The following is a 17,501-nucleotide window of genomic DNA, read 5'->3' as shown; positions in this document are numbered from 1 at the left end:
TGCTCATTTCATCATGAGAAAGGGGTAATCAGCCTCAACTGGCACCGCACCAGGAAGTTGGAACGGAGAACGCGGAGTGAAGACACCTGGCTCATCAAGAATGAGGAAAGCACATTCGGTGCTGAGGAGATGTATGCCCTCAATGGACCTGACCTGATCTCTTTAAGATGATATAGATATCTCTGGCAGGAGTTACTGGCGAAAAATTACAAACTCAAGAAGTTGGTCTTGAAGAAGTTCGTGTCTCAATAGGTGAACCGGGACCCGAAGCGAGGAAATTGGCGCATGAATCCGTTCAGATATTACATAGATATGATAGATTAGGCGCCCTATTCCGAGCAGTAGCGAGTCAGGGTCCTGCTCCGCGGTCTTTGGATAACTGGGCTCGATCGAGTAGTTGCAAATCAAGGTTAATAACATCAATATCAAAAAAATGGGCAGGCAAGAGCGCATGTAGTTGAACAGAAGAAAACGTATCTGGTATATTTTAGTTGTAGGCCAGGGATTGTATAGCCTTTGATGATATGAACAATGCCATATGGGCATGTCCCACTCCACCTCCTTTCCAAACCCTCACCGAGTATTAGCGTAGCTGTGTATAAGAGTAGAGGGCCCCTTTTAACATGTTTCCAAAGATTATAGAAGACCATGACCGGAGCGGGTATATATATGAGAAGGGGGTATGGTATCTCCATGTCCCCGTACTCAAGTGAAGATGTAGTCAGGATGGTGTGCAAATAGTGAAGTGAACGGCATCGAAGGGAGCGGGGGGACCACCTAAATTGCTCCATGTAATGACAAGCCCAGTGTGATTGTGCAAAATCCTTTCCGTGATATCCCATGAGAATACACCCTTCCCCACCAAGCCCATTGCCTTATTTCGTCCCGGAAACTTGTAGACGAGGAAAAATAAAAATGAGTAAAAAGGAAAATAAAAAGATGTAGATCGTCGTGATTCCGTATAAACGCCGCCGCATCATGAACTCCGTCGCTGGTACCCAATATCAAGCCTGGTGGTATAGACATGAACAGAAAGATGAAAATGCCGATAAAAACAAAATGATGAGAACGCGAGTCGTTGCCCGAGGTCCAGAACTCCGTTTGGCTCCAACCATATTAGTAGCTAAAATCCACGTTCGACATGTGCGGCAGCGTTTTATTACTATTAGAGTTGCCTGAAAATGCCGCGGGGGGTGGCGCGACTACCGTCGTGCTTGAGCTTGACGATGCCGTGCTGCCCACAGTTGTCGATGAGTTGGATTGGGTGGGTTCTAGTTCGTGTTCGGGAGGCTGGCCACTCGGCGACCAGCCTTCGTCCAGGATCTGCTGGAAGCTCCAGCTCGGTTCGAAACGGGTGCTGTTCCACGCGTAGTCGACTCTCTCATACATTTCGTCAATCTGTTCAAGACTGATCTTGCTTGTTTCGTAGACCATGCACCAGACAAAGAAAATGGCGACGATGCAACAGGCTCCCCATAGGAAGAAGATCTTGGGTCCGATGTTTGCAGACCCACGATCGTTGCCTACCATAAAGGGAGTTCCATAGGCGATAGCGAAATTCAGAAGCCAGTTTGCCGCTGTCGAGACAGACATGGCCTTAGCACGGACTTTGAGCGGGTATATTTCCGACGTGACGACCCATGCAACGGGGCCCCACGACGCGGCAAAGAAGAAAATATAAATGGCGCAGAAGACAATGAGAATTGTTTGGGCGACGACTTCAAGATCTTCGCCGGCCGCGGTAGTGAATGAAGCAATAAGGAGCTGGCATACTGCCATGCCTATTGCTCCGACGATGAGGAGTTTCCGCCGACCCCATGATTCAATAACAAGAAGACCAGGAATTGTCGAGACCACGTTGATAATGTTGATAATGAGTGATATTGTGTAAGGGTTGTCGACTCTGGCTCCTCGGAAGAAAGTAGTGCTGTAGTACATAATGAAATTAATACCTGTTAGCTGTTGGAGCATTTGCAGGACGCATCCGGTAAGAGTTCGGCGTCCGAGATGAGGGCTGCCACGGATGATATCCCAATACGTATCGGGGCCCAGGGTGAGCTCGTATTCATGATTCGCGACGATCTCTTGGAGCTCGTCGATGAGAGCCGGATGCGTAATGTCGAGACGCCGGAGCCGACTCAAAGCGAGGCCAGCAGCCTCCGGGCGACCGCGTTTCACGAGATATCGAGGGGTTTCGGGGAGAATTAGGAGACCGAGGGACAAAATGAGAGCTGCGGAAAGCTGCAGACCTAAAGGAATTCGAAAAGCAGCCGACGTGTGTTCCATCCTGTGCGTAATAATGTTGATAATAGAAGCGGAGAGAAGGCCAATGGTGATCGAGAGCTGGTAGGCGCAGACTAGAGTGCCTCGAATCCATCGGGGTGCCATTTCGGATTGGTATAAAGGAACGAGAACTGATATGGCACCAACTCCAACACCAGCCAAGAACCTGGTGGGACCGTTAGACACAATCACTCATTCAACGTGTCCATCGACGAGATCCTGTCGCAACATACCTTCCTGCCATCAACATGGGCAGTGCCTGGGCACAAGTTTGTAGAATACCTCCAACGGAGAAGACGGCGGCGCTGACGAGGAGCGAGAGTCGACGGCCGATCGAGTCGGCACCGGGAGCAGAGAAAAGAGCGCCAAAGAACGTTCCGGCGCTTAGAATAGCGACAACCATAGAGGACTCCTTGCTCGTGAGATCTGGGAGACCGAATTCGGGATCGACGTGGCCGGTCGAAAACTGATCCTTGAACGGTCGCATATCAAGAATGCCATTGATGGACCTAGGGAAAACCAAAATCAATCAGCCCTTGTCCAACCAGAAACCAATATATCGTGAATTGTGACCGTGGAAATCGCCCTCATCGCTGCGTATAGACCGCCTCTTTATTCGTCTCGGAACTACCACACTCTAAGTCGCGATATTTTCCAACCCCAACATTGAGACGAGCCCGAAACCAATCCGACGAGAACACCGTGAAAGCGCGAATATATCGTATTGCCTTACCCTGTATCGTAACCGAATAGTAAACCTCCAGACGCAACGAACAAGCCGACCATAATTGCTGGCGCCGCAGTGCCAGCGACATTGTCGGGCTTCTGCCAGCCCATGGCTATCGCCATGGCGAACGGTGGTGGACTTCAGTCCGGGAGAATCCGCCTAAGAAAATTATCGATCGAATTTCGGGGTTGGGAAGGAGGACACGATGTCAGCGTCCCAATCGATGTCGGATCATTTGTTCATCGAGTCGGGCTTGAGGAGATCGCTCACGAAGAATCGATGTTGGCGATGGTTGGCGTGTGTGGTGGGTATGGGTATACATGTAATATCGTGTGGCAAGTGGAGAAGGGGAGAGAAGGGAGGGAAAAATGGATGGTGACGAGGGTGTTGGGAACAAAGGCCAGAGGGCGGGCGTCCTGCTTGGCTCCTGCTTGGCCTGGGCGCTGTCTGGTGGGAAGAGAGGGGAGAGTGTGTGGAGGGTACATCTGCAGCCACAGAAGACAGTGTGTACTGCAATTCAGGACCTTAGGCATGCCAATATAAGGTACTATATACTTTAGATCGGATAGTACAATTGCCGGTATTATGGGTATCCTATACATGACTTCATGTCGCTAGGTTTCCGTCTGCCCCTACCGTAGCGCCGGGGAGGTACCCGAGGAATGGATCTTCTCTACCGCTTGGGACAGGCTGGGAATAGGCTGACTCTGGGGGGATTCCTGTCAAGTAGCGCACTAAAGCAGGCGGTGGAGAGTACCTTGACCGCTGGACCACACTGAAGACCGTATAGACTTGTACTTTCACATCAGTTCTTGTACCTCGTACCCCATACTGTGTGCAGGTACCAGACTGCAGCCCATCAATATAGACAACACAGACCAGACCCAAAACGTAACTTGTTCCTCACTTTAAGTTACAACATTCCAAAATCACGGTACTTAGACTCTTTCAAAGCCGTTGATTGGTCCCAGAATAGACCCACACAGTGAGAGACCCCAGAAGTACTTGCACGAGTCGAGTTTCCACCCCCTCCTCATCTCCCATCTCGCGTTCCATCCAATGTGGTTGTGGTGCCATTTTCTTGCTTCAATAAGATTGTTCCCTGGTCGCACAAGAGAAGACTCGCCGGCTCACTTAACCACGCGATTGATTCCGTTTGATTTTTGACCACTGAGCCGGGCGGATGCCACTGTGTCCAATATTCTTTTTCGAAGGCGGCGCTTTGTTTAAAGAGATAGGACATCTTGAAAATAGAGATGGTAAGAAAACCGGTACGAAGTACATTGTAATCCTCGAAAGGGGAACAGTGTCTCGAAATAGTTGGCCTGACATGAAGTGGAACATCCCCTTGACATCTATACGAAGTCCAGAACGCGAAAACCGCGTGAAGCTCAGGCGACTAGGTGGTTGAATTTGTCAATTTGTTAGAGAGGCTGGTACTCCGTGCGGTTCAAGTGCCATCAACACTAGTCGCTTGCTTATTAGCCTGTACTTGGATCTTGTTACAGCCACCACTTCGTATAGTCTTGGACCGGGGATCACACTGTGTGTGCCACTTAATCAGAGGATTGGAGAATGACACAGTGACCTGCCGGGGTCTATCAAGCAGACGGGAGTCAATTTCAGAGCAGACGACTTTCAATTCTCTTCGAACAATTGTCCTCGAGGCGATCCTCTCACTGCACTCTCCTGCACGCGGACGGGAAGATCAGTGACTCGATTTATGAAAGCCTAGGAAAACCCGCAATACAGGACTTACTCTTAGGGACCGTGGTTCTGTCTCCTGACCTAAGAAGGAAAAATCCTGGGACCGAGGCGAATAGTGTCTAAACTAGCCCAGATCCCCCTGCTTCAAGGCAGGCCTCTCGTGAAATGAATCCCAGGGCGCGCATCATGCTTTTTCGTCAATGTCTAGACAAGGCGCTACTGCGAATAGCGCCCGCTGCAATCCCAGCCCAGACCGAATCCAGCCAGTTACTGAGGAGGTGGCTTGTTTCCAACTGCCCCTTCACCCTGTCCACACAGACCTCTGTTAAGTCATGCCATCGCCATTATGTATTACCAGTATGAAGTACGTAAAGACATCGATGTCTTCCCGCTCCTTACCAGTGATTGGAGTGAGTTGGTACAGAGCACTGAGAGCAATGCATTGGATCCACCGATCCTTCACCAAAACTCTGGGCTCTCTTCTTCTTCTCAGACTTCTAGCTAACGGTGCTGGGAACTGTGTGACACGGAGTACGCAGATTTTTCTTAAAAATCTTCCCTCAGCCACGCATCATGCAAGTACTGGGTTATGTGGTTCAACGGGGGAGGCACTTGATTTGTAGTTTAGGAGTGTCAAGATGCACCACTTCTTTGTTACGCCACCTTTACACCAGGAATCCACACTGAATTCGGGTACCCACTCAATGGAGGACCAGAGTGCCATCAACGGCTCCATTAGCAACATTGAATGACTACCCCAGTCCATCACTTCTCCACTCAGTATGAAGTCGCTACGCAGGTTAGTGGCCCTAAGGTCCCCTTTTTCCCTTCAAGAGCCGAAGCCGACCGAACACCACCAGGAGGTTCCCGTCATTCGCGCCAGAATCGGTTTTGCGGGGAAGGATTCCCCAAAGAACGCGATAGTCAGCGGCGATCCTTTCTCGATGGGTGGAAAAAATGAGCAGACCGCCGCAAGCGAGAAATCGATTTCCCACTGATCGAGATGGCAACCCAGACATCGATCAATTAACTACTGTACGACACATTCCTTTAAACCCTGGTGATGAGCACGCTTTTTTTCGCTGGCATGTTTAAGCCACATGAAACCCTGGGAATTCGCATGAAGGAGGGAAGCGAGTTGTTTGCCCTGCTTCCTTTTTTCTTCTCTGTCTCTCTCCCTTCTCAATAAACCCATGTCTGGAATGGATAGACAAGGCCACTAGTACCATGTACTTTTGCACTACAGGTTTTCAGACAGTGCGCGCACTAATCAGGTTCGCGTCGATTGTCCAATGCTTGTACAGAGTACTATACGTAAGCACAACTGTTTGTTTGATCAATTGATGTCTGTTTGCCCATCCTCCAAGTCCAGCGCGTGCTGCACTTCGGGAAGAACAGTTCACCAATTGACGCCGTTCCAAAAATGGCTAGGCTGAAAATAGGCTCGTCCTGCAGGTAGGCGAATCCAGAGAAACAACATTGATCAATTGTATCACTCAACCAGGACAGGGAGCAGCCTTTAGTGCAGTCTTCATGGGGTCGAGACCCAAGAATCCTGCGACGCACCTCTCCCCTTTGCTTCCAACAGGAGGCCAAACTGTTTGCAGTTAGTGAATAACCTGATTTGTGTTGGAAGGAGGTCGTGGTCGTATGGCCGAATGCTCCCCCTTCTGCTTCAAGAGCAGCGCCGCATCAACGCCGGTCACCTTGGCTCTCGTTGCGTCTTGCATGCAGGCGACTCGGAGTCGAAAGGATCATTGCACCGATGATGTCCGCTCCTTCCCGTGACGATGTGACGATGAGAAACTCTTCGTCGGGTAGAGGCAAGGGAGGGAAGGAGGGAAGTGTGGAGGGAGGACTGATGTATTGGTGGTGGGTGTGCCTCCTAATACGCCTGTTTCTGTACGAAGTACAGCATCCGGTCATGTTGGCTGTTTCCCTTGCCTCCAGCTCTCGCAGATTGGTCGGCGACTATGACCTCTCCTTTGTGAAAGTGTGTCCCTTTCCGCCCACATGCTCAGCTACGATTCATGGTAGCGAGAAGTCGTTCAACCTACAGATGCATGGGTTTATTGAAAAGCCTTGATTACGGTTCCGGATACTGGCGTCTCACCGTTCCATGATTGTTACGAGGGTACCTTTGGGTCATAAACAATATTTGTGCTGGTAATGAGCACACCCTCTGCGGCGCGGACGAAGAGACATGAAGCAAGCTCCATCGTTCAAGGGATTACGAGGGTGAAGCCTCAGCCACGCCTGCAAGAAGCCAATTGATACATGATACAGTGAATAGGGTCAACAAGGGATCCTGAACAAAAAATAGCCTCCAATATCAGCCCTTTGGACACCGAGCTCATATCCTCATCGTCTCTGCACGAAGCAATAAGCTCGCCTTACCCTGTTTATTGGGCTCCACCAGGACCTGAATTTTCAACAGCAATACACTAAACGTCGTAACAAAGCAATACTCATACTTTGTAATTTCTCATCATCCGCGGCCCTGACCCAAACCGCCATCCAATCTGCCCAGCTCACTCTGTCACAGACGCAGAGCAACCCACACGTGGCTTGGCGACAATTTTGGGGCAAGATTTGTCACGCTAAAAGTCCAGCATAGAAATCAATGAAATAAATGCGCTTCGCCAAGCCCGCACCCGAGAACCGATGTCCGAAAGGGAAATAACTCAAGCATTCACCCGTTTTTTTTCTTCACGCGAGAACCACCAGGCTCCACTAGGCGTCCGTCTACAGCGACGAGAGCTTTTCGACCGGCGTGGATCTGCTTCCCCCTTTACTTCGTACGTCAGTTCAGATTCTGAAATTGAGTTGAGGAATGTCGAGACTGTAGGGAGAAGATGGGAATAATAGAGACGCTGCTGTGCTTGCTACCCCTGCCGCCATCGACTCGCCGATCCTGTTCTTTCGCTCATTCCAAACAAATTAGTTTGTTCGAAGACTAGTGCCCAAGCTCGTCATCCAATGTCCGATCTGGCACTTTGCCACTTCCAGTTAATCACCCTGTAGCGCCTCCCTAGTAAGGCTTCCATGCTTCAATGATCATCATCAGCCTCGGCATAGCATGTGAGTGCCATGTTCGGAGAACGAGCGACTGAACGTGGATGCGTTTCTGCTTCTCTCACCAACGAGTGGTTCATTAAGGAGTGGAAATACCCGTGCAGGTGGTTGGGACTGTCGTTTTCTGATTCCCCGGATTTTCATCCCTGTTTTGGACCTTGTGTTATCTTGACCAGTGCAAGAGCCTGGCCGCTACGTACCTGCCTGGCAGTCGCACAAAATAGAGCTTCTGGATTGTGATTTGATGGTTTCATTCTCAGGCGTTATATGGAGGCTTCGGTACAACGACGCATACGTCTATTCCCTTCCATCTGTCGAGGTCTTGCCTATGGCGCCCTCTGAATCCAGCACATTAAATTATAGAGGTCACCTACCGGGAAGCCCCGACAGCGTCCTACTCTCGTAGAACGACTTCCAGCTCCTGAACTCCTCGTTCTCCTTAAGATCGTCTGCTCTCTCCGCGCCCTCCCGGAGCATCACATATCCGTCTAGCCTATCAGTCGGCCTCTTCCGGAACCCGTAGAACAGCCCGAGCCCCGCTGACAGCGCCGCCCAAAGACAGAAGAGCCCGAGCACGAAGTACCCTACCTCGTCTCCAGGGATCAGCGAGGCGATGGTCAGGATCTTGCCCTCGCGCGAAGACGTCAGCCCCGGCTCAGGCCACTCCCTTTTAAACCCCGAGGTGACACCGTACATGAGGTCGAAGGCGTCCCAAGCATAGGCGAGGTTTATAGAGCGTAGGAGGGACAGGGCATCGATATACTGCTCGTACCGGTTGGAGTTTGATAGAGGCTGGGCCCCGGGTAGACCGCTCGACCGATAGTGCTGGAGAAACTGGCCTTCCAGCGCGAGTAGAGCCGTGCTCCCGAAGCGATCTGGGCCGTAGGGAGTGCTTAGGTTAACGAAGGGGTCAGACCTCTGGAAATTGTGGAAGGTAGAGGTCATGCCGTCTAGTTCGGCAGTCCCAAGGCCTGAGGACGAGACGCACCGAACACCGATCGGGGGAGCCACCTCTATTAAGGTATTGAAGGTCCGCCTGGAGAGAAGGTCCAAACCCATGAGCTCGCGGGCGCCGGTGGCTTTGAGGGGAAAGAAGGTGTTGTTCACGGTATAAGTACCGTTGTCCAATTTAATGAATGGGCTGCCTATCCCATCGATAGAGGGTCCGACAGTAGTATTGAATAGATAGGCTCGGTCTCCGTAAACGCCTTCAGTATGGTACTGCCATGCCGCATACTCGAACACTATCGACGCGCCTCCCTCGTCGATTTCAAAATCGGGATAATCCCAATGGTACCGCCCGATATTCCCCAGACCGATTTTCCCGACCTCATAATATGCCCCAACATTGGTTGCTATGCGTCTAGTGGCGTTCCATAAGGTGATTTCACCCCCCGAGGGAGTGTCGAGGCAGACGCAGTCGCTCTCGGATGGCCCATAACACCTGCAATCTTTTGTGAAGATCGACGAGGCCTTCTCACTCAGGACTGTAAACTGGGATGCGGATCGCACGATCGAGCAGTCATACTTGATGCGGAGGCCCCATGCCCTGCCCGACACCGGCTTATCGGCTTGCGGCGCGAGGAAAAGCTCTGGGACAGACTCATCTAGGGGTGGGGTATTCGGCAGTTTTTTGAAGGCAGAGTGCTTGGACCGGTCGACAGATTCGTTGGTATAGATGATTCCGATGCCCGGCATAACCGGAGCAGACCCAACTAGCCACGCTTCTTTCGCAGGGTAAAAATTCAGATCGTATCTCTCGTTAAAGGTTGTGCTATTTCGTCCTTGGACGAAGGCAATTTCTGATGTACTAATATAACCGTCACTAATCTCGAAGACAAGGCCCGAGAGCGGGAGGGCGATAAATGGCAGGAGGCTGATGATGGCTAGCAGGCCCCATAGCCAGGAGCACTGCCGGTGTTGGATAGCTTTAATCCACCCAGAGGGACTACTCCAGGTGCTGTTTGAGTGCATCAGGTACACGATTAGGTTGGGCGCGCCCCAGGGCCGCGAGCGGATCATAGAGGCCTCTACGCCCACAAGTCCGTACTTTGACCACGATAGGGCGAAGACACCGATAATGAACCACGAGTAGAAGGCCAGGGAGCCTGAGAAGGTACGGTACTTGGCGGCCTTGTCATGGACGACACCCTGTATCAAGTAGACCCAGATAACACCGTAATAAGCCGTGATAATGGCCGGGACGAAGATGGCGACGAGTGGGCGCACCCAGTAGCGACGAAGCGGCGGCTCTTGGACCGTCCCTCCCGAATCCCGCTTCTCAACCTCCCTGTCGCTAGCCGCGAGTTGGGGCTTCCCGATCCCGGTCTCATCAGAGGAGCTATGGTAGAGGAGAAGGTGCTCCTTGGCCGGATTTGGCGCTTCGGTAGGTATCATCGCGATCATGGAACGAGAAAAAGGTGAACGAGTAGAGCAGCATTTACAGTAAACTCGAATTCTGGCCCATAAAGCAGGAAGGGGGAAGAACCTGTCCTTTGACCTCCATTCTCTTATAAGTTCATTTTCTTCATCTCAGCCTCGCGTATGCCTTGGCATCCGTACTTCGTATAGCGGCCGCCAACAACCATAACAGGTAATAAGGACCGATGACGCATCCCGCCACGCGCCAGCCTTGCAGACGACATGCTGCAATATTGGTAGCCATTGGTCCACCGCGAGCTGAGCGTAGAGCCGAGCAGGCTGGGGCTGGGGGATTCATGGTTGCTATAATTTCGGTTTACCAGTTCGCAAACCTCAAGAATAGAGAACTGGTGACAGCGTTCACGCTCCGGGTTGTTGTCAACGATGCCCCCCTGGCGGGCCGTCGAAGGCCTTCCGATGGTTGACCCTGATCCTCACTACTACTCGGCCTTGGTTTCTAGCCTCTCAGATCTAAGAGGAAAATCAACTTACATCGTCTACCCGAACACGTATGAAGAGTCCCTGGTCTGGCTTTGAGTGAAACTTAGCCACCTAAATTGTGGACAGAGAGCGACATAAACTCAAGAGTCTTTTCCCCATTCTATCGACGGATTGACATCTCCCCTTTTGACATCTGCTTTACTCTGATATTTGTAGTCTTTGCTCTCGCGCTGGGATGACAAGTCGAAATACTCATCGGGGCTGAGTGGAGGTAGATGCAGTTGGCTGCGCCACCAAATGTTGCAGCCAGCCTGATCGACTCGGTAATGATTGGAGACGGCCTGACCCCAGGCAGGTGAGATGGATGGTCCGAACGACGATTGCGGAAAGTGGCTGCGGCTAAGCGACCGCCAGCTTCGCTCTCCGCATAGATTTAGAACTTACTCGTCGCCAGGCACAATCTCAGTCCGACCAGAAATTTTTTGAAATCTGCTTCACCATAACCTAAGAGGACGCGTTACTCGAAGATTCCCCCGAGGTGCCCAGCAAGGAGTACGTCTAAACGCGAAAGACGACCTGCTTAATTCAAGACTCCCACTCGAACGTGGAGGAGGAGAAAGGAAGTCTTGTATAGAATGCAAGAATAGAACAGCTTGACTCGATACTAGGTACTAAGGCAGGGATCCCACCCATGCTCATGCAGTCCTGAGAGTGTGGCACCAACTAAAGACTGAATCATACTGACTGAACGCTGGCAACGCAGGCTGAACCGCAATATCTAGAAACTGGCTCCGTAGATTAACAACCTGCGGCGAACATATTGCCATAAAGCCCTTCTCTCTGGGTCAAACTACTATGTAGGAGAACGGGGGCCAAGCTGACTTGGCAACGTGTGTTGACTCTCTCCATCGGACAGAGCAGAGCTGCGCCTTACAGCTCCACCACTATCTATAATAGGGTGGATCGAGTTGATACACGCGGTCGACCTACCAACCGATGATCCCCTAGTTCTCTACTCACACGGGAAACGCATCTTCAGCGAAACTACCCTCTCTCCTGGCGTCTCTATCCTCTATGAGGAGATTTTGCCGCCTATTGTGCAACATCTGGCCAATAAAAACACCATGGGTGAACAAGACGAGTTGGGAAGTCCCCGCACCCTCGTTTCTAGCCTATATGGGCCCGGAGTTGTCTTGGCCTGGATCTTGAGTCTTGTGTCTGTCCTCATTGGTTGGACAATCAATAAGAGGCGCTCTACTGTCGACTCGATCAATAGCGACCATTTCGTGGCGTTGGCATACCCCGTCGTTGCTGCTGGACATGCTATATACTTGCTCTTTCATTATGGGTTCGATATTTCAAGCATCCACGATGCCGACCGTCTCTCTGCGACAGAGGCCGAAAGGCGGCACTCTTTTACGAGGCGTCAGCAATTCGAGGCTGTTAGAGCCCCCATAGCTATCTGTTTTATATTCTACGATGTTGGAATAATGCTGCTCTACATCGCCCACCGATCCTTTACCAGACAGATCAAAGGTCAGCCGGGAAAAGATAGGATCCCGGGGGACGCGCCTCTAAAACGAGCGCTTTTTGTCTCGATTGCATGGCTCGCTTCCGCCTTTGCCTCGATACTCTACTGTTTCGTGGGTCCTAAGACGGGACATATATTTGAAACGACTTTTACAATCGCGGTGGATGACGCTATTTCCTTGATCATGCACCGCGGACGAGATTATACCGAGGATTGCGACTGGGTAAATAATCCAGGCATGTGTATTAATGTTGTGATCGGATGGGCAGTTTTGTTTTACATGGGAATGCTTTGGATTGCCCGAGTGCTTGTCACAATCCGTATGGCGCTCCTGACATGGGCTCGTTATAAAGGGAATCGGGTGCCGCTGCGGAGAATCTACTTTTCGGTTGAGGCTCAAGTGGTGCCTCCGGCCAAGAATAGTTTCCTACGTGACTATGCCCTCATCCTGTTCAGCTCATCCACAACCTTTCATGGATTCTTCTTAAGCCAACTTACTAGGAAATCTTGGGGTTATATACCCCGGTCGAACAACTCGATTTCGGAACTTGATCAAGCATTTTCTTTTGGAGCTGGCTTAGCTTGCTTTCTGTACTGGTTTCGTGATATGGTACGGTCCCGGCGAGAGGAAAGCAGCGGAGTGAAGCGGAGAGTCACCTGGTAAGGGACAGAAAGGACAACCCGAAGAATAAGGTAACATTGAACCGCATAGGCTCTGAACCAAGTCAGGAGCGACAGATGGAGAGGAGCTCAGCTTGCATTAGACCTATTCCAAGATCCGAATCTTCACAACACCCAAAGGCTACCGCTGTTGATGATTAGGGGCAAGGTGAAACCATCGGATTACAGTATGTGAACAATATAAAATGTTCCAGTAATCCTTCAAGCATGAGAGCAGTGTTCCAGTAACGTAAGCTCTAGTTTCATAGCATTCGCATTTACTAGGGGGGCTGTGTGATAGATTGATATTGATTCCTATATGATGGAATAGCTCTCTGATCTCAATGGATCCATATAACTATAAAATCGGCCCATGAGGCTCGCGGTCAAGACACGCTTCACTTCAGTTTGAATAACGGGTCTTATCGCGGGTGGGGTGGTGCCCTCGAGACGGCGTATCTGGACTCAAGCAACGATACCCAACAGCCCGCGGTTTCGAGAGGGGACTGGAAACTTACCTCCCAAGAGAAGCACTGGTTCCTAGTCAGGCGAGCAACAACTATGATCTGTCTCGGATCATCCGCTCTAGGCGTCTCGCCGCTAAGGGACAATTATAATATCTCTTCATTATCTCTACCATAGCACTGGATAGTGGGCATCACCAGGACTCTTGTCACTTGAGCTGTTGAATACCTACAAGCCTACACTCTCGTAGGCATCGAATATCGATAGTGTGCCCAAGGTCTTTGAAGCCCAATAGTATGTTATTCATCCTTCAATGGACTCGTGCGGCCTATAAAGCGGCTCTCGAGTCCAGTCAATTCGACGACACAAGTACAGGAAAGGGCAAGGGTTTCGAATAGGTGAGATCAAGAAGATAAAAGTGAAATATGAAATGTGTGAATTTGCCAGACCAAAATAAATAACTACAGATATCTCTATGAATACAGAAAAGGTGTCGAAGATCGAACCATCGTGACATAATGTGACCCATCGCCACTCGTCTACCCATTCATCCTGATTCTATCCCGTGATAACGATGTCAAGTCGCCCCTCCTCCCCGTTCGATGCGTCTTAGGAAGGGAAAAAGCGTAACCATCGTGAAAAGTGTTTGCAAAAAAAAAATTACCCTTTTTTTCAACAGGAAAGAGAAGAGGAAAATCAAAACTCAAGAGTGGGCTCGACACCCTTCACCCTTCCGATCACCTGCTCAGGAGCATACTTGGGAATGACCTCATCATCGTGAAGCATCTCAAACTCCTCCGTAGCATCACGACCCATGAAGTTAAGGATAGCCTGAGGACCACCGGGGTGCTCATCGAGCCAGTTGGTTAGATCCAGCACGACGCCCTTGACGACGACCCAGAGATCATCCTTCTTGTTGTGTTTAGCGATCTCTTCCAAAGTGTATTCCGTCTCGGGGATCTTGAATGGCTTGGGGCCAGGCTTACCCGACTTTTCGGCGGTGGGGGCGGCGGCAGAAGCCTGAACCTGAGGGGCGGAAACAGCGGCGCCGGAGGCGGATCCGCTCCAATCGACGGTCACCTTACCGGGCTGAGAAGGGTCGATGTGAAGAGAGATAAGGCCCAGCCTCTGGGCACCAGTGGAGGCGCCGCTGAGCACCTTCTGGAAGAGGTAGTTGCTGGCGGAGTCACCGGCAACACGGCCGTAGACGACACAGCCGAGGAGGGAAGAACCACCGAGACGGTTGGCACCGTGGACACCGCCGGCAAGCTCACCGCAAGCGTAGAGACCATCGAAGGGCTTGCCCTCGTGGTTGAGAACCTCGGACTTGTCGTTGATCTCAACACCACCCATTGTGAAGTGGACGACGGGCTCCATGAGGGAGACGTGGAAGTCGTCGTTGATGTCGAAGGGAGTGTTGTGGAAGTACTTCTTGCCCCAGGGGTCCTTGACCTTGCCATCGGCGATGGCGTTGTAGGTGGTGAAGGTCTTCTGGAGGTGCTCGGGAGTGCAGCCAATCTCCTTGGCGAGCTGCTTGCCGGAGATCTTCTTCATGAGACCACGGCCAGAGTAGTGGCGGGTGTGGAAGTCAAGGACGTTGGAAGCCTTGGAGTTGAGGACAAGTCGGATGGGGAACTTGTTCTTGTCCTTCTCCTTCCACATCATGCCGGAGACGTAGTCACGGTGGCCGAGCTCATCGCAGAATCGGTCACCGTCACCGTTGAGGAGGAGACCACCCTCACCACGGAGGGCCTCAGCAGCCAAGAACTTGGTCTTGGCGTCGGGGTCCTTGGGGTCAACGAGACCAGTAGGGTGGACCTGGACCTTGTCCAAGTCGATGCCGTTACCGCCGATGGCCATAACCATCTTCTGGCCGTCACCGGTGGCATGGGTGCCGTTGGTGGTGGCGAGGCTGAGGGTGTCGGGGCGGTACTGCTTGAGGAGACCATTCTCGGTGAAGTCGGCGGCATAACCACCGGTGGCGAGAACAACGGGGCCGTTGAGGACATGGCTCTCGCCGTTGTGCTCGTAGGTAACACCAGTTACAACATTGCCCTCCTTGTTGAGAGAGGTAACGCGGGCCTTGAGGACGATCTTGACGCGCTCAGGCTCGGTCTCGGCGAGCTCCTCAAGTCGCTGCATGAGGGCGTACGTGATGGCCATACCGGGGAACTTGGCGTCGTGGCCACGGTGTGTTCGGGGCTGAGAATGACCTCTACATTGTCAAACTTTATTAGCACAGTGTGTCGCCGGGGAGGCAATTAAACGGTTGCCACTTACCCCAACCGGGAGACCAGAGTAAGGTCGAGGTTGAAGACATCCTGGAGCCACTCGACGGCGGCGGCGGACTTGTAGGTCAAAACCTTGATGAGATCAGGGCGGGCCCTGTCTCTCGCGGACTTGAGGGTATCATCGTAGAACTGCTTGACGCTGTCGGGGATGCCAGCTTCGACTTGTGTGCGGGTGAGGGCACCGTTGATACCCGAGGTGGCCTTGGTCGAGTTTCCACCGAAGAAAGCTGTGCAAAGTCCAGCGGTCAGCGATCAAATCATCCCAGTAGGGCGCGGGAAACCTTCACGGCATCCCATGGATGAGGGGGGTAATTGGCTTACATTGCTTGTCGAGGACAACGACGTTTCCGCCATTAAGGTAGACGGTATGCGCAGCGCTGAGGCCGGACACTATTCGCCGAGAGGGTTAGCAAAGAAAGGATCTTCGTCGAGCAAGACAAGAGCTTGGGCGCATGATGGCGATTGCGAACAACACCATGATCATGCTCATGAGGAGGAAGTGTGGGTAAACTTACAGCCTCCACCGACGACAATTACGCTGGGTGCCATGGTTGGTTATGTGACGTAGTAGTGTTTAACAAGGCAAGGCACAATCAAATCAAAAGGAATGAGGATGGTGGTGAGGAAGGAAAGTGATCGTGAAGGCGAAAAATGGAAATAAGGAGCACCAGGCACGTAATATATGGACTGGTGAGGGGACGGAGGAGCATGGGTTGGGGGAGTGATGGGCTGCGTAAAGTTAGACTCCACGAGTTACTGCGCCGAGGAATCTAAAATGCTGATGTAGTATGTTGCTCACGTTCCGAGTCCGGTATCAGGTATCGGTCGCCAATGAGCCGAGGTCGATTTGGCCGTGCCAGGGGGTGAGCCCACTAAAATTTCCAGCGCTCATAGGCTAGCTGATTGGTGAGCCAATGTCTCCCGTTCTGGACCCAGAATCAGTTGGTTACAAAGTACAAGCAGTACAAGCTTGACATCGAACAGACAGTAAGAGAACGAGGAATAGACACATGATACTATTCAAGGGAAAAAAACCCCTTTCTCTTTTCAGAACGAGTTCTAGATCGGCTTCCTATTTTCCCCCATCAAGTCAACAGCTCTTCCGCACCTGGTTTCCCCAGCACCAGTCTGTGCGGGGGAGCTCAAACTGCACTACAATCCACAGCACTCCCAAGCTCCGTTGTCTAGACTCTCGCGTCAACAGAGTGGAACTCTCCGACGGCGCCATGTGCCGAGGCTCCTAAAGCTGTACGTACACTAGCATCGCCTTAGCGCATCGGCAAAGGAGCAACGGCCCCCGACTCGGGGACATTGTAAAGTTCGAATAGTGCCCAAATCCTTCCATGATGAGGCATATCCAAAATTGTTCAACAGCCCTTTTCGAGCACCTCGAGTTCGATCTTCATAAGTCCTTGAGCTTCGTCGTGGGGGCCGGTGACTTTCCCCCCTTGTACTCCGTACTTACTAGGCATGTGAAATGACGGCGGACTCCGTCTCCACAGGAGGCTCCATGCTCTCGTAACGGATTTAGCTCAGCTTCTATTGGCTCGTTGCTTCACAGTCATGTCAGATGACATTCTGCCCAGGACGCCGTGATGTCACTTATCCCAGCACATGAACAGGCCAGTCTCAGCCAGTTACAGGCTCAGCCCTCGCCCTGCTCGGCGCCTTACTGGCCCAGGGCGGTCCAAGACGGCAGTAAAAACGCCATTTATCATTCGATTGTGCGAATTACAGGGCCTTCAATTGATGAAATATTACAGAGCGAAAAAGGAGAGCCAAAAACGAAGAGGAAAAAAGATTGAAAAAAGGAGAGAGAAAAAGCCATGTGAATCTGAGGATACTCGCTAACCACGTTGCACTTTTCCCACTTACCAGAGGTCGACTATCCCAAAGCTCA

General features: G+C 51.6%; 2 protein-coding genes and 1 pseudogene across 2 annotated transcripts; all 3 read right to left on the bottom strand.

Annotated features, from left to right (window-relative positions):
• Positions 1–1,116: 1,116 nt before the first annotated feature.
• On the bottom strand, positions 1,117–3,132 carry SAPIO_CDS5472 (putative glucose transporter rco-3; the record flags this gene model as incomplete). The annotated part of the gene is made up of 3 exons (XM_016787796.1): positions 1,117–2,449; positions 2,517–2,792; positions 3,017–3,132. The coding sequence occupies 3 exons, from the start codon at positions 3,130–3,132 to the stop codon at positions 1,117–1,119; spliced, it is 1,725 nt and encodes a 574-aa protein (XP_016642111.1).
• A 5,026-nt stretch (positions 3,133–8,158) lies between these two features.
• Positions 8,159–10,189, bottom strand: SAPIO_CDS5471 (annotated as a pseudogene; the record flags this gene model as incomplete).
• A 3,817-nt stretch (positions 10,190–14,006) lies between these two features.
• SAPIO_CDS5470 (putative fumarate reductase protein) lies at positions 14,007–16,150 on the bottom strand (the record flags this gene model as incomplete). Its single annotated transcript, XM_016787795.1, has 4 exons — positions 14,007–15,525; positions 15,591–15,828; positions 15,923–15,991; positions 16,117–16,150. The coding sequence occupies 4 exons, from the start codon at positions 16,148–16,150 to the stop codon at positions 14,007–14,009; spliced, it is 1,860 nt and encodes a 619-aa protein (XP_016642110.1).
• Positions 16,151–17,501: the final 1,351 nt, after the last annotated feature.

The sequence above is a fragment of the Scedosporium apiospermum genome (assembly GCF_000732125.1).
Source record: "Scedosporium apiospermum strain IHEM 14462 chromosome Unknown SEQ_SAPIO_0099, whole genome shotgun sequence".
Classification (NCBI taxonomy): Eukaryota; Fungi; Ascomycota; class Sordariomycetes; order Microascales; family Microascaceae; genus Scedosporium; species Scedosporium apiospermum.
Note: the sequence above shows the minus strand (reverse complement) of the source record. Positions and strands in the feature narration are given on the sequence as shown.